This window comes from Stigmatopora argus, chromosome 16 (assembly GCF_051989625.1).
Source record: "Stigmatopora argus isolate UIUO_Sarg chromosome 16, RoL_Sarg_1.0, whole genome shotgun sequence".
Classification (NCBI taxonomy): Eukaryota; Metazoa; Chordata; class Actinopteri; order Syngnathiformes; family Syngnathidae; genus Stigmatopora; species Stigmatopora argus.
Genome location: NC_135402.1, coordinates 5,169,918 through 5,184,244, shown reverse-complemented (window position 1 = coordinate 5,184,244; position 14,327 = coordinate 5,169,918). Strand labels below are relative to the sequence as shown.

Genomic DNA, 14,327 nt, shown 5'->3' with positions numbered 1-14,327 from the left:
TGAGGGTCCAGTAAGGTTGTATATAAAATTGACTTACAGAGCGATTAGGCTTATGCACTGAGAGTACCTGAAGGTGAAGGTTGTCCCTTCACTACGCCATTCTTCGTTCTCTCCTCAAAATTCATCACTTCTTTGTAGATCAACTCTACAAAAAAAGGAAATGCATACCAGAATGTAAACAATTTGCCCACTATACTACTTCCACCACTACTACCAGTAATAAGTGTCATTGTACATAGATAAAGAATGTTTGGATGTATTTTAATATGATGAATATAAAATGTGTCGTCTTACAAAATTAGGTAGTAGTCTAAATTATAATACACTGCTTCTTGTTTTTAAAAAGAGAAATTCATCAACTGAATTAAAATGAGTTTATGACTAATAGACCTCCAATCCATTTAAATTGATTGAACGCATGGCGCTGTCAATGGCAGCTAATGAATTAAGAATATGTTTGTACACCGATGATTTGCTATTAGGTAGTTGTTTTGTATCATGAAATTATAGGGTACATTAAAAAAAATCCTACACAATGTAACTCAATAAGGTGATAGATAAACAAAACATATATTAGAATAAGAACAAGATGAGCCAATTGGATGTAAGAGTGAACGTATCCCACCTTTCCACTCATCAATGGAGTGTTCTCTCTCATCGAGCTGCTTGTCATAGATTTGAGGCGGAGGCTGCAAGTTAAAAAGAAAGCACAGAAACTTCAGTCATTGGATGCCGTTAGTTTGCTAGAGCACAGTCTCTATGCAACACTTGAAGTTGTTTGCCAAAACACACACTATATATTCAGTTTTCAGGGTAAAAAAAAAAAATTCCTCCAAGGTGTGCTTTTGCGAACGAGCGCTTTAACTGATTGCACATACTTGCAGGCTTCATAAACGAACATATACAAAACATCAGAGCTTTTTAGCATGTAAACGATGCACACAAAAACATGCTGGCATCAGAATTACTCTGTTTATAACTGCATTGATTTACACAAAAAGAAGGGAAATATACAAATCACTGTTATGAAAACTCAATTAGAAAAAAGTTCCCGTGGCTCATTCCATCGAATTCATTGGATTTCCGACCCCTTTTTTTCCTTCCTCCACTAAATAGTCACGTCTGAGGGTCCAAGTGAAATCTATTCAGCATATTTTGTCAGGTGAAGGGAGGGAGAGTTTTGCAGAAGTGGTGGTGGTCATTTACCATGGATATTTGGATGAGATCCCTGGCCTTCATCAGCATGAGGTGACATTAGAGAAAGGGGAAAACAGCAGAACATGTGTTGAACAAGGCCACTCAAATAGTATATACAGTCAGTTAACATCAGGCAAGCGCATTTCATGGCACGGATATTAACAGAAACAAAAGAAAATCTCCAAATCTTTAGGCTTTTTCCCAATCTCGCTGTCACCTCACACAAATGAGGCGCTGATGATGAAGATCGACACAAAACAGCACACCAATAAGTCATCAGAAAATCAGTTTAAGTTTACGCAAATTGTGTTTACAGGAGCATAAATATTTTTAAAAATCGTAATTTTTGACAGCATTTTCTTGATTGCGTTATTGTTTGGTATTTGATACTGGATTATTGTTATTGCTGGGATTTTCGTGGCCATTGATAATGTTTTTTTTTCTGCAGTCATACGTTTTTGGAGGGATTAATTAAGGGTAATCTTCCTAAAATACGAAAAACAAAAGGTTAACATTTCTGTGCGGTTACACTCCATGATGAATATATGTTAAGCTACCAGTTCAGTTGACTATTGTTTACATCTCAGCATGACATTTGGCCTAAAGTAACACACAATTTACAGTCATTTGTTTTCATACTATCCATAGATTGAACCTGCAACATTATTCTTAGGAAAAATGGAGTACATTTTAAACCTAGGATTAAAAAAAATGAATACTAGAGGAAAGGCCTACTCACTGCTTCCACCTCAGCCGGATCGTACCACACGTTAATATAGGGATGCTGCAAGGCTTCATCCACTGATATCCGCTTGGCGGGGTCAATTATCAGCATTTTGGACAGCAGATCTCTGGCTTGGCTTGCTGTAAATTATGGAAAAATGACAATAAAAATGAAAAAAATAGCACAAGGATCACTCATCACTGTGGCTCCCTTAACATTCACTATAAATAACTGCATTAACACAGCGGAAATAAGTACGAAAGAAATTCCACCCACGTATTCCTCTTATGGAACGGATGAAAAATTTGTCAGATGATATCTTTGGATGCTTTCTATTTCATTCCCCTTTCTATCCATGCATCACTCAATCTATGCATTCAACTTTAGCTCATGGGAAATTCTCTTGCTTCCTGTCTGTGACACTGTGATCTCCCCCTTCTAGGCTGATTAATATTTTAGCAGGGGGAAGCTTCAATGTCACAGCAGAGAGCGAGCAAGAAAATAAAATGCAGGGAAACGCTGTAAGAGTGGAACAAATTTTCTTTCAACGCATCAAGTGTGTGACGTCAGTAAATCGCTGGAACAGTGAATTTTTAGTGTTATATAGTGCAATCTATCTGAAAGTAAAAAAGTATAAAAAGAGCTATGCTTTGTTGTCACCTTTGAGTTTGTTGTGCTCGGAGTCAGCGGGGAAAAGGCAGTCCGGGAAAAGTTTGGGAAAAGTGAGACCGGCGTATTTGGGCCGGTTTTCCACATAGTTCCTCACAGTGGGCTGCAGTTTCTTCATGAATTCTGGCGACGGTGTACCGAGCTGCTCGATCACTTTGTTCCATTGGTCGATATCTGATGTGGGATTAAGGCAAACACACACATACACGCACTGGAAATATTCGAGAAAATACAGAATAAACCTAGTTCTTATTTTGCTTGACAGTTTTTCCCTGCAAACCTCAAAATTAACACGTTTTGTGCTGTAAGTGAACAATTAATTCGTCACAATAAAATGAGTTTTGTTTCGTTTCGACAACTCTGTCAATACTTTTTATTTATTGCAACTAAAAACTTTTTTTTAAATGATGGGAATTATAGTTACTTTCCAGTTGATCTCATGCACACCCCTTGTTCACAAGACCAGACATCCCATATTTATGTCATCATGCTTGGCGCATTAAATTAGTGTAACGTCCAAACCACGTTGAGCGAGGCTTTATCGACTTCAACGGGAAAGGGTGGACGTCAGAAGGATACGGTCCGTTCCGGGGAAGAGCACTATGCCTTTAATCACCTCTCCAAAGATGCAGCCCACTGACCACATGTCCACTGGGTTCACCCAAAAAAACACACACATTCCAATTACTGCCAAGAGATATGGCATGGCACAACTACTATCTCCCAACTAAGATTCAGGGTTTATATCTTCATTTGGGCCTTCCTATGTGAAATTTCCATATTTTACATTACACATACTATGTTATATTTGATCATTATTTTATTATAGGCCCATTAAACACTCATTCTTTCAGTTGGGCGGAATTGATTTTCGAATAATTGCATCGTCAAACAATTGAGGGGAAATGGAGTGGGCCAATTTGCAAGTCTGTTTTAAATGTACAAATCCGCAGTTTTCAGGTGTGCCTTAGAAGCTACCTCGTAGCATAGTAGCATAATTTATTCAAGTGCTGTGACTCACACACTGCATGCAGGGCAGTCTCAAGCAGACTTTTGCCTTCTTAAAAATGCAATTAAAGATGCCCCACAGGGGATGCATCACTCCAGGTAAGCACTCCCTTCGACACGCACATGTTGAAATATTTATATGGAATACAAAATACTCGCCGACAATTGACTCTTTTTGTCAGTGCTGCAAAGTTAATCGGAGAAGGAAAAAAAGCATTGCTTAAGGGTCAATGGGTTAGTTTGCACTTCAGAAATTGGACACTAGAAAATGTGTGTGCACTACTAAATCAATTTGTATGTTTAATATAAAATATATCCACAAAAAATTTCTAGAATATATTTTAATATTAAAAAAGATACATTGGAAATGTATTTACTAATTAGTATTGATTAAACATACATCCTTATGTTCATGTATGAGTTTATATAAAATGACTAAATACAAATGTATTATGAACATATTGATTTAATAGACATTAATTAATATTCCCCAAAAGTCTTAACTAACTAACCATTAAACTGTTTTAAAACATAAATTGACTTAAATTTTTACCTGAAAATTGCCATCATAACTAATAAGTTACAATGTCTATAATATGTTATATGTAAGGATTTACAAAATATTCAACAAACTAACCCACAAAGGAATGAATTTTAACTTTTGAATTTGTATTTATTATATTAAAAAATGTTGGTCTTCTGTTTTCTGCATTTGATATAAGGTCATTTAAAAAGAAACTTAAATAGTTACATTTTATCTAATGATATAATATTTGTATGTGATGCATTCAACATAAAAATGTAGAATTACTACATAAATATATGTGAGACTTCAGTTTTTTTTGTTTGTTATGTCCAATTTAGTCCAATTTTTGTTTGTTTCTTGATGCCATTAAAGAAAAAGCACATTTAGAACAAGGATACAGTCCCGCCCAGGGAAAAGGATTTTGTGGCGCACCATTTCTCCCATAATGCATCCCACCGACCATATGTCCACTGCATACAACAATGTGAGAGGAAAAGAAAGGAAAAAGCAAAAGATTAGTGTGAAATCCATCTAGGAAATAAAACAGACATTAGAAAGCAGTGAACAAAGTGCGAGATCTCCCACTGTAGTGTTAGTAAAATATTATTTTGTTTTGTTAAAGAGCAAAAGTTGTAAAGTAGAGCTTCAGTGGGATTAAAACGTCAAAGAATATGCACTCTATCAATCTGACAATAAGTCATAATGTTGTTTTTCCAACAGGTCAATGTTCACTAAGGCTTTATGTTGACTACAAGGACAATTATAAATGATATGCTTTCAGTCACAAGGGCTTTTGTTTTGTATCCCGCTGTTGTAATGAATATATTAATGGTGCCTGGCAAACATACCGCTGCTTTAAATTAAGCCTTTCGTTGATTAAATCACATCTGTAATGTCATTTTTAACAAGATTTATAACCTGCTTAGGGACGAGTGATTGCTGCAGTCCTTAGACTTGATATATTTTTCTTTTGCATTTATCATGGTTTGCTTAAACGTTACAGCTAAAGAATGTAATTCAATTTCTGTATTAATTGAAGGTACCTCAAATCATAGACACTATTGTTCATACAGATATGTAAATGTTACTTTTTGAGCCTATTTGCAATTCAAAACAAGAGCAAAATATGTGGTATCTTGGGGCAAGTTGCAAATGAGTTCCCTGCACTGAATTAAATATAAAAAAAAGAGATCTGTGCCCAAATACTGCGAGTTCTTACCATTCTCTTTGTAACCCATTCCCAAAATAACTTCGGGTGCTCTGTAATATCTCGTAACCACATAAGGGGTCATCATAAAGCTAGTGCCGGCTGTCCGAGCCAGTCCAAAGTCCAGGATCTTGAGAGTGCAGTCAGATTTCACCACAATATTGCTTGGTTTTAGATCCTAAATGATGGGAGAAAAACATTAGTTGTAAAATTTTAAAGTTGAATGTTAGCAAACGATTAAAAGGGTTGTATGGGGAGGCCCATGAATCCCAAACAAAGCAGAATGGCATCAAGTTGGCTAGGATAGAAAAACACGTTGTCCTACTCTGTGAATAATGCCCGCTGAATGTAGGTGCTTGATCCCGCATAACATCTGGTAGAGCAGGTAAGACATTCTCTCGTGGTCCAGCTCCATCTGGATCACCTGGCACAGATTGGCGTCCATCAGCTCCATCACTAGGTACCTGGGAAATATACAAATTAATGTCTTCTTTTCTTGAAGGTGTGCTTACAGTTCTGTATACTTTGCACTCTTTACGCTCCCAGACTCTGACAAATAATACACCCTGTTGCCTTAACTGTGCCACATTTAAAGGGAATGCAAAGGTGCTTGTTCATTGGCTGCAAATGGCTCAGCATTGTAGAGAAAATGTTTCAAGTGTGGAATGAAACGGTCCGGTCTTGAGAGTTAAAATGGGATAAATCATGTGTTATATATCATATTTAAAATTTCAAATGAAGAAATTATCCCTCCCTATAACATAAACTTATCCATCAATCACTATGTAAATATAATAGATGCAGCCAATCCCATTACATTACATTCCACCCACTTTCGGACATGACTTTTCAGGGATGTGTTGATAAAGGTGCAAACTGTACTTACACATCCTGGAACTCTTCTAATGATTTTTGCGATGTGAAGACATTTAATAAGCTGATAATCTGGAAAACAGAAAATAATGTGTGTCAAAAAGATGGGAATATGCAACGCGTCGTACAAAAGGAACCTTTCAAAAGAATGTTTTATCATATTTCAAGAAGTTCTCATACAAAATGTGAGTTATTAAGGACAGGAACAGCACAAATGTCGCTTATGTCTAACTTTTTTTTTAAATTAAAAAGTCCAAGTGTGTAGTTGTCACTTACATTTTTGTGATTGACACATTTCATTAGTACCAACTCGCGGTACGCTCTCTTGGCATGCGTCTGGTTCTGGAAAGGTCTACTTAGCTTCTTGATGGCTACGTTTCTATCGAGAACGGCATCATAACCTGCACTGTTGACAAAAAAATGACATAAAACAACATGTTAGCATTTAATATGACAAAAACAAATAGCTGATTTTTACTGGCAGTAGCTGGAGAAAACGCAAACAAGAAATAATTAGTGAATTGGATCACTAATACGAGGGGGATTACTATGTACTAGCATAATGAAGCGCAATAGAATCTAAATAAGATTACTAGCACAGTGTATCCCATTTGCTTTCAACAGGCAGCCCGTTATTAAAGCAGTTTTCAGTCAGGGAGGGGGATTTGGCCGCGATAATACTGGCACCATATGACACCATATAACTTAATGACAGTTGCTGCCCTGACTCTCTGACACAGATCACCTACGACCTCCTTCAAATGGGCAAGCGTCCAGCAGTAAGTTGTTATTTAAGCAAGTAGGCCACAGCCCTCCGTGTTTGTCCGACAATGCAGATTTTGCACTTCCCTTAAAGCAGAGGTTGTGCATTGAATTACAATGAACAAGCACGCTCTACAGCTTTGCTGTTCGATTTCTCTTCACTCATGTATTATTCGAAACAGAGCAACATTTTAGTGCCGAGAATTTAAATGTCACTGTGTCTCAACCGTTTATCCAAGCTTAAATACTGTGCTAAAAAACGGTGTTGTTTTTGCTTAACAACATGTTGCACGTTAATTTGGCAAAGTAGTGGATTAGGTTGTATTGGATTTGAATGCTGTGATAATCATGACATGACACCTGTTATGATTAGGAATAAATTCCATCACATTAAGTGTTATTTATTAATTTCTGTCACTTTTGATGAGAAATTTAGATGGTTTCAAATATTTTTGAGTTAGAGACTATCATAATAAATGTTACTAAAAATGGAATAGTTGGAAAGTCACTGATGCTAAAACACATTCACAAAAATGTTGTCATCTAAAAAGAACAATTAACCAAAATGAAATCCCATCTAAATAAAAGTGTAAATGAGAACCGTTAAAAGCAAAAGTGGAAACGACCTACCAGACAATCCCCTGAGCACCGGAGCCGATGGGCTTTAGATTCTGGTAGCGTTTTAGAACTGTGAAGGTGGAGTCTCCCACTTCCACACTGTAGAACTGGTTGTCTACTTTGCTTTTGCTCATGTTGTAATGCTTGGCAATATATGACACATCCACTTGTTTTCCGAAACCCTGCATAGTGAAAGCAAAACAGATGGAAAAAATGTTAGTTGTGTCTTAAAGCTAAAAGGAAAATTCTGTATGTTAAAAGCTAAAAAAAGAGCAACATCACATGTCCTGATGAAGGCAACAATACTTAAGTGATTGAAACAGATGATTATTAATTTTTTTTCCAAGTTCGAAATTCAGAACACAGACACCAAAGGTCTCAATTTTAATTTTTTCTTTTTAAAATAGATGCATGTTTTTCATTTTAATAAAAACAAAACAAAGAAAGTATGTTTATTAGTGTATTATTGCCCTCACCGGCATCACAACCTGGAGGATGACATAATGAATGGATCAAACATTTCCGTTAGTGTCAATCCAACCAAACCTTTGACGTAATTATTTCAATCGACTGAACTTCTGCCCTTTATCATATCAGTGATGGCAATTAAAAAGAAAGCTTGAGGCATTCATTGCATCATCAGGACATTACATGCTAACAGTTGCACTAACATTCACAAATAATATGTCAAAATATACCATATTTTTTCAAATAAATTCCTCCTCAGTTAAACTTAACTAAATGAGCCACCTTACGAATACTATTATGCTTTTCTCATGCAACCACAATGAACATTTTCATTTTTAACACAGCATGCACATTCAATGTAGCCTCTGTGAAGTTGACATTTACGCTGCATGCCAAGATTTTTATTTTTATAACTCATTAGCTGCCATTGACAACGTGAAAAGTCTAATCCATTTAAAATGACTTCAAATGGATCAGACGTCTACTAGCAATAAACTCATTGAAATTCACAGCAAATGGATAAAAAGAGCCCCATAATTGGACGTCAATCATTTTAAATGGCAGTGAAAGAGTTACGGACAATTTTGGTGTTGAACTACTATGCAGCCTGTAGACTAGTTATCAAAAGGGTTAATTTAACAGAATGAGTACTGTACCTTTTTAATATTTTACCTGTAAGGGACACACACCTGACAAAAGGCTATCTTCACATCCAGGATCGGTTGGCTGCAGTTGTATAAGAAATGTCTACTCATAAATACCTGCAAAAAACACAAAAGAAAGAGTCAAAGCATTAACTCGGTATTGATCTACCAAATTTTTAGTTTGAAGTTCTGCAACGGTATTGTATTTGGGTAAATGTATATATATTCCAGGGGAATGACGAGCTGTTTAGCTTCAGCTAAAACCACATTTTTCCTGCGTCAGTTGGAATCCAGGCGGTCTTAAAAATAAATCTGGTCTTGGCCTCATTTCTGTTTCGACTCCCAAAAGACTTGTCATGGTCTTCGATGGGGTGGTCCAAGCGCAACGTTGTGGGAGTCTGTTACTTACAGAAACCTGATGATAGTTTAGAGTTATGTAACAAAACAGAATTGCTATGGGGGTTCATTCCCTTGTTTTGCGCAGTGCCTTTTCTACAGAATTGCGACTTTGACCAACTATGAAAAATGGAACTGCTTCTTATAGTGCGTCAACTTCCTACATCCATTTCATTGGGATGCCTTTTGAACATTGCAACAGTGATTTGCAAAAAGCTGGGCAAAGACTGGCTTTACGTCATCTATTAAATCCGTATTTGTGCGACGTTAATCTTTAGCCATCTGTGTATACATGATTTTTTTTAAAACCTTTACACAAGGCTCCCAATATTTGCCTTCTAGCAAACGGAGGGTCGTGGGCTTGCTAACTCAGCTCTCTGACCAGATTGAGTCTCAAGCGCCGCTCCGGTTTCATCAAAGACGACACTCTGCGCCGTACCATAAAGTAGCAATACATCACCCAGAGTGCAGTGGCTTGAGAGGTTTAATAACACAGGTGGAAAAGTAGCTTGGCATTCCATTTTTTTGGACGAACACCAGATAAACACTTGAAAATCAAAAAAGACAGATAAAAGATCCTGAATAAAGGAAGAAGGTGATTTCAACCAAATTTTAATACCTATAAAAAGGGCTTTCCTGGGGTAGATATTTACAAAAAAGGTGACAAAATGATCAATTGTTTTGGTAACTTTTTCTGACGTCTCATTTGTGCACCCTTTACGATTACAAAATATGATTTTTTAAGACTTCCCAATGTTTTATAGTCATAGTGATTAGTATATTAGATTAAATATTATTCAAAAATTGAACCTTTAAACCAAATCCAGAGGTTTTGATGAATGTTTGATAAGGAAAATTGATCTAAAAAGCAATCTTATACGTATGTTTTGTCTCATAGTTTAAGTAAACAGATCCGGTTGAATTTTTTTCCTCACTCAGTAGAAATGTGATTACCCCCAATCTAATTTGAAAGCATTATTTCTCTTAAAAGACCATTTTCAGTCCAGCTAACCCAATAATTGAATGTCTTCTAACACCGCGAATGCGGCAAGACTGGTCCAAACACGCAGGAGTCAATAATGACTGCGCCATGCATCTTCCCTAAAGGACATCAATAAGAGACCCGGCTAATGGCTCTGCTTTGGACGCACGCACTCTTTCTGACTCAGCACAGTGCAATGGAGTGGCATTCATAATGACTGCTCGTTTGGACTCAATTATGGGATGATCAGCCCACAATGGAATCAAAATGTAGGTTTTTATTGTTCTCCCTGTCAGACTCATTGCACTTTGAGTCATCACAAATGTCTCCCCTCATCCTCAACCATCCCTTTTGTCCCTCCCCTCGCTCCCAGGCTACTGGCCTGGCTGCGTACATCTACTTTACCCTCCCCCCTGCTCCCTCCCAGCCTTCAAAGCTCCATTGTGAGTTCTGGCTTCAGCAGCCTCTCCTTGCAGTAACGCAGAGAGCACAGTGGTGGGAGGGGGGGGAAGCACCCACAGAGTCTGGGAAAGAAAACAGCACTGACTCATGCATGGAATCTTCAACGCTGCTCGACAATTTATTGATTTCATCACAGATGAAATGCATTTTAGCATCTCCTATGCCTCATAACAGTTTTTATTTTTTTAAAGGTGGGGGAAAAAGCGTGCTGATCGTACAGTTTAAAAATTAAACGCACAAGCCACTGGCATGTAAATGAGATTTGCGCAGTCTGTTGCATGGAGATGTGATGTATTTTGTCCTTTTTTACACTAACACGTTCAAGGGCACACTTTGCCTTGTCAAAGCACCACAACTGCCATAACTGGTAATTCATTATAATGATATTTACAGAAGTACAATAGCAGATATTACATCTATTGGTTTCTAATGATACAGATAATTAACGAAGCCATTAGACACAATGCCAAAATGATGCAAAAATAAGAACAAACAAACAAGGCAAGCATAATTACTTAAGATGATGAAAAGCCTGGATTTTAACATAATATGATGTCTAAAGTGTGGACTCTGAACAGAACGTTGCAGATGTGTTGCCGCTTTAAATTTGTAGTGAAAGCTGCAATGTACAAGAGAAATAAAGCTGCATGTTCGCAGGAGCCAATCCACTTATGTAACTGATTGTTTTGGGTAAAAAAGCTGTAAAAAGAATACTTAAATGTAGTCACACTGTGAATAAATGAAGCCTTCCTCAAAGATAGTCAACTTGGTGATGATAACCAAACCACTTCTTATAGAGTTACTATGGATTTTTTGTTTTATATGGAAATGTCAGAGGTGTGGGGTCTTATCTCCAAATTGAACTTAAGTCTCACCCCTGCTGGAACTCTGTTAGAGACCAGTACAAATGAGGACTTTAACAATCCTGGTGCACTGCGATAATGTGGTTAAAGGGAAATCAATTTGGGACTCCTCATATGCGGAGTTGGAGTATTTTGAGATAAGTGTTCTTTTTCCTGACAAGGAAAGTGGCTTTTTAGAACAGGTTTGGTCTTTTTTTTAATTTTAGATGGCTGCAGACATTTGCTTTGGAAAGTGGCAGTTACACCAATCGTTTTCTGCCTCAAAATCGGTTTGCTGAATGGAAAAGCAACACAATGGCCGCTTACTATTTGGAAATATAAACAGAAATCAAGTTGTTTTCAAGTTATCACTTGCATGGGACACACCCTTGCTGTGCCGGTACGCCTATGTTGTGAAAGGTTAACAAGTAACTAAGATGTTATGGTGAAATTCTCAATGTTTACAACACACAGACATTGTTGCACAACTAGATAATGCGCAGAGTGATCGTAAGCTTAGTTTAATGGTGAATCGTGTTCCCTGCAGCACTTTCACGTGAAGCATGAAAGCACACTTCTGAATAATTCATCAATACAAGGTCGGAGCCACTGAATCCTCTCTGGTGCTCTCTTTGGCTCTTTCTCTGTTTTCGTCAACATGGAAGATTTGTTGTGACATCCCAAAGAATTTCAGCTTGGCTCACATCATTGCAACATAATGGCAATACTACAAACATTGGCACAAAGAGGCCTCACCACTGCATATAAGCAACATGGACGACATGCATGCAGTCTGATTTATCATTCAGTCCATTTTAATTGCGGATTTCGCCCTTTTATAATATATTGAACGGATAATTTGGTCTTCATTTCTCATGAAACATTACGTTTCCAATATTCAAGCTCATACACAATGTTTTTGAGACAATGACATTGTCGTCCAAGGTCTCCTGTGACAATGAACGACAACATTTATAGCAATAAATCTGATGCAAGATGCTGTGCATGATTATCACAACAAAGGGACTATGGATAACATAACAGCCAAATCTACAGCAATATTTCTGTTAACTTTTTAGCATTTATTTGTGAATTCCCATTCCTTAAAATTATGTTCTGAGGACAGTCCCCACCTCTGTCTCCTCATTTATGTTAAGCAGTGTGCTACAAACAGGCAACATTTCAGAAGTGAGTTGAGGAGAGTGTTCTGATTGGAAAGTTTATAATTATCAGTGCCAGCGTAAAACAAACAAACAAGATCATATTTACAGTGGCATAAGTTTACGGTACTGCTTGGGGGGTCGCATAACATACAAAATAGTATCAACATGGAGCGTATCAACGGTGAATCTATTTGTTCCATATGTCACATAATGAATGACCTTATGACAGAAAGCCTACTAGTGTCTCAAAACACTGCAATAATATTTTTTTCAGTTACATCACCTTTTGTATACAAAAATACAAGGCTAAGTGATATATAAACGACATCACCTAATGTAAGTAACTAATTTGGTATTAAATGTTGCCACAAAAAACAAGTATAACATGAAAGAATGTTGTTTCTATATGATACAGTTTCATAGTCTGCCATTGATAGAGCTGTTATCAGGATAAAGCTGATTTAAAATATGTCTAATTACTTTAAATGTTTTGTTTATGCAGAAAAAATGTCATTCGTCTCAGAGTTAGCATATTCATCTAGTAGTATGATATGTCATGTTTGCATTATGATATGAATTATAGCACGTCTAATGTTCTATGCCCTTGAAGCAACCAAATAATGTGATACATAATGCTATTATGCATGATACAAAGGTTTTCTGGTACAGTGAGTGCAAGGTTATTGATAGTTGAAAATGTTTCTTTAGTTGTATTACACTAAACAATAGTATGAAAAAGCACAAGATCATAGGTGTCATGGACTGGGCGTTCTATTCGAATATTATTCATATGTCATGCTGGTGTATTGAAATACTAACAAAACAATATATAATAAATCAAAAACATTGAGAGGAACATCATGAGAATGATGCTGTTTTTAAACATGATAATTAAAGGACAATACAGTATTCTGGACCCTTGGCTTTTCAAGTGGAGTTTTACTACCAACCCGCACTTAAAGAAGACTCCCATCTATGCATAAATCAACATCAACACACTAAATACAATGCTGTCCACTTTATGTACACACACTTCTAGTGGGATCTGGGACATCTGCCTCCTCCCTTGCTGAAGTCCACTGATATTCTGAATAATGCACAAGGTATGCAGCTGACTTGTGTGTGAGAAAGAGACAGTGAGGAGGTGGGTGGAGGGGGGGCACAAACTGCATGCGGGCCTACACAGAAGCTCATCCATCCATCTCTCTATTTAGCGGCCATTTGCATGGATGCATCAAAAATGCAAGACAATTCGCCCTAAATGCCAAAATTCATTTATACAGTGATTTAATAGGATTTCATAGCAAATAACAACACCTGATGCCATGCACTAACACATTCGGATAGCCTTGTTTTGCCTTGGCAGGGCGGAGGGGCAACATTTAATCAATGATATGCTCCCAAGTAATTTTTCCAATTCAAATCTATGATCAATTTAATTGGAGACTGATTGAATGTATTTTTTTATTTTTTTATTTGACCTTCTCTCGTAGTTCATATTGTATTTATGCGCTTACCATTCCGTGCCAGCTGATGACAAACCCAGTCCAGTTCAAAACATCCCGACAGAAAGCATTGCGGTGATCATGGCTGCAGGATCCCTAAAAGGGAAGATGGAAACCACTTGGAGAAACTCTAAATGAAAACAATAATTTTTAAAAAAGCCTAAATCAAGAAGCAAAAATTGGCTGATGCTGATTCACTCTTCAGCTCACTGACACCTTGCAACCATTGTGCGGCAAGATGCTGGCTGTACCATTGTGCATCGGGGGAGCAGAGGAGGGAG

General features: G+C 37.2%; 1 protein-coding gene and 1 long non-coding RNA gene across 10 annotated transcripts in view; one reads left to right on the top strand and one right to left on the bottom strand.

Moving 5' to 3' along the window:
* LOC144090532 (uncharacterized) overlaps positions 1-10,508 on the top strand; it is a 12,773-nt gene extending 2,265 nt beyond the window's left edge. The window contains exons 2-3 of the long non-coding RNA XR_013305425.1: positions 10,200-10,343; positions 10,448-10,508. This is a non-coding gene — a long non-coding RNA (uncharacterized LOC144090532). The remainder of the gene's footprint in view (positions 1-10,199; positions 10,344-10,447) is intronic.
* The window catches only part of mapk10 (mitogen-activated protein kinase 10), a 19,087-nt gene extending 4,760 nt beyond the window's left edge, over positions 1-14,327 (bottom strand). For 2 of the 9 annotated variants that reach the window (XM_077622075.1, XM_077622083.1), the window contains exons 1-13: positions 14,059-14,325; positions 8,742-8,813; positions 7,597-7,766; positions 6,481-6,610; positions 6,218-6,276; positions 5,657-5,795; positions 5,344-5,509; positions 4,523-4,594; positions 2,582-2,764; positions 1,937-2,061; positions 1,207-1,233; positions 626-689; positions 68-145 (exon numbers count right to left, since the gene is read on the bottom strand). In XM_077622075.1, coding sequence (XP_077478201.1) covers positions 68-145; positions 626-689; positions 1,207-1,233; positions 1,937-2,061; positions 2,582-2,764; positions 4,523-4,594; positions 5,344-5,509; positions 5,657-5,795; positions 6,218-6,276; positions 6,481-6,610; positions 7,597-7,766; positions 8,742-8,813; positions 14,059-14,061 — 1,288 coding nt within the window. In that variant the 5' untranslated portion in view covers positions 14,062-14,325. Of the gene's footprint in view, positions 1-37; positions 146-625; positions 690-1,206; positions 1,234-1,936; positions 2,062-2,581; positions 2,765-3,169; positions 3,242-4,522; positions 4,595-5,343; positions 5,510-5,656; positions 5,796-6,217; positions 6,277-6,480; positions 6,611-7,596; positions 7,767-8,708; positions 8,814-14,058 lie in introns of all 9 variants that reach the window. The other 7 variants (XM_077622081.1, XM_077622082.1, XM_077622076.1 and 4 more) reach the window with 6 other exon arrangements.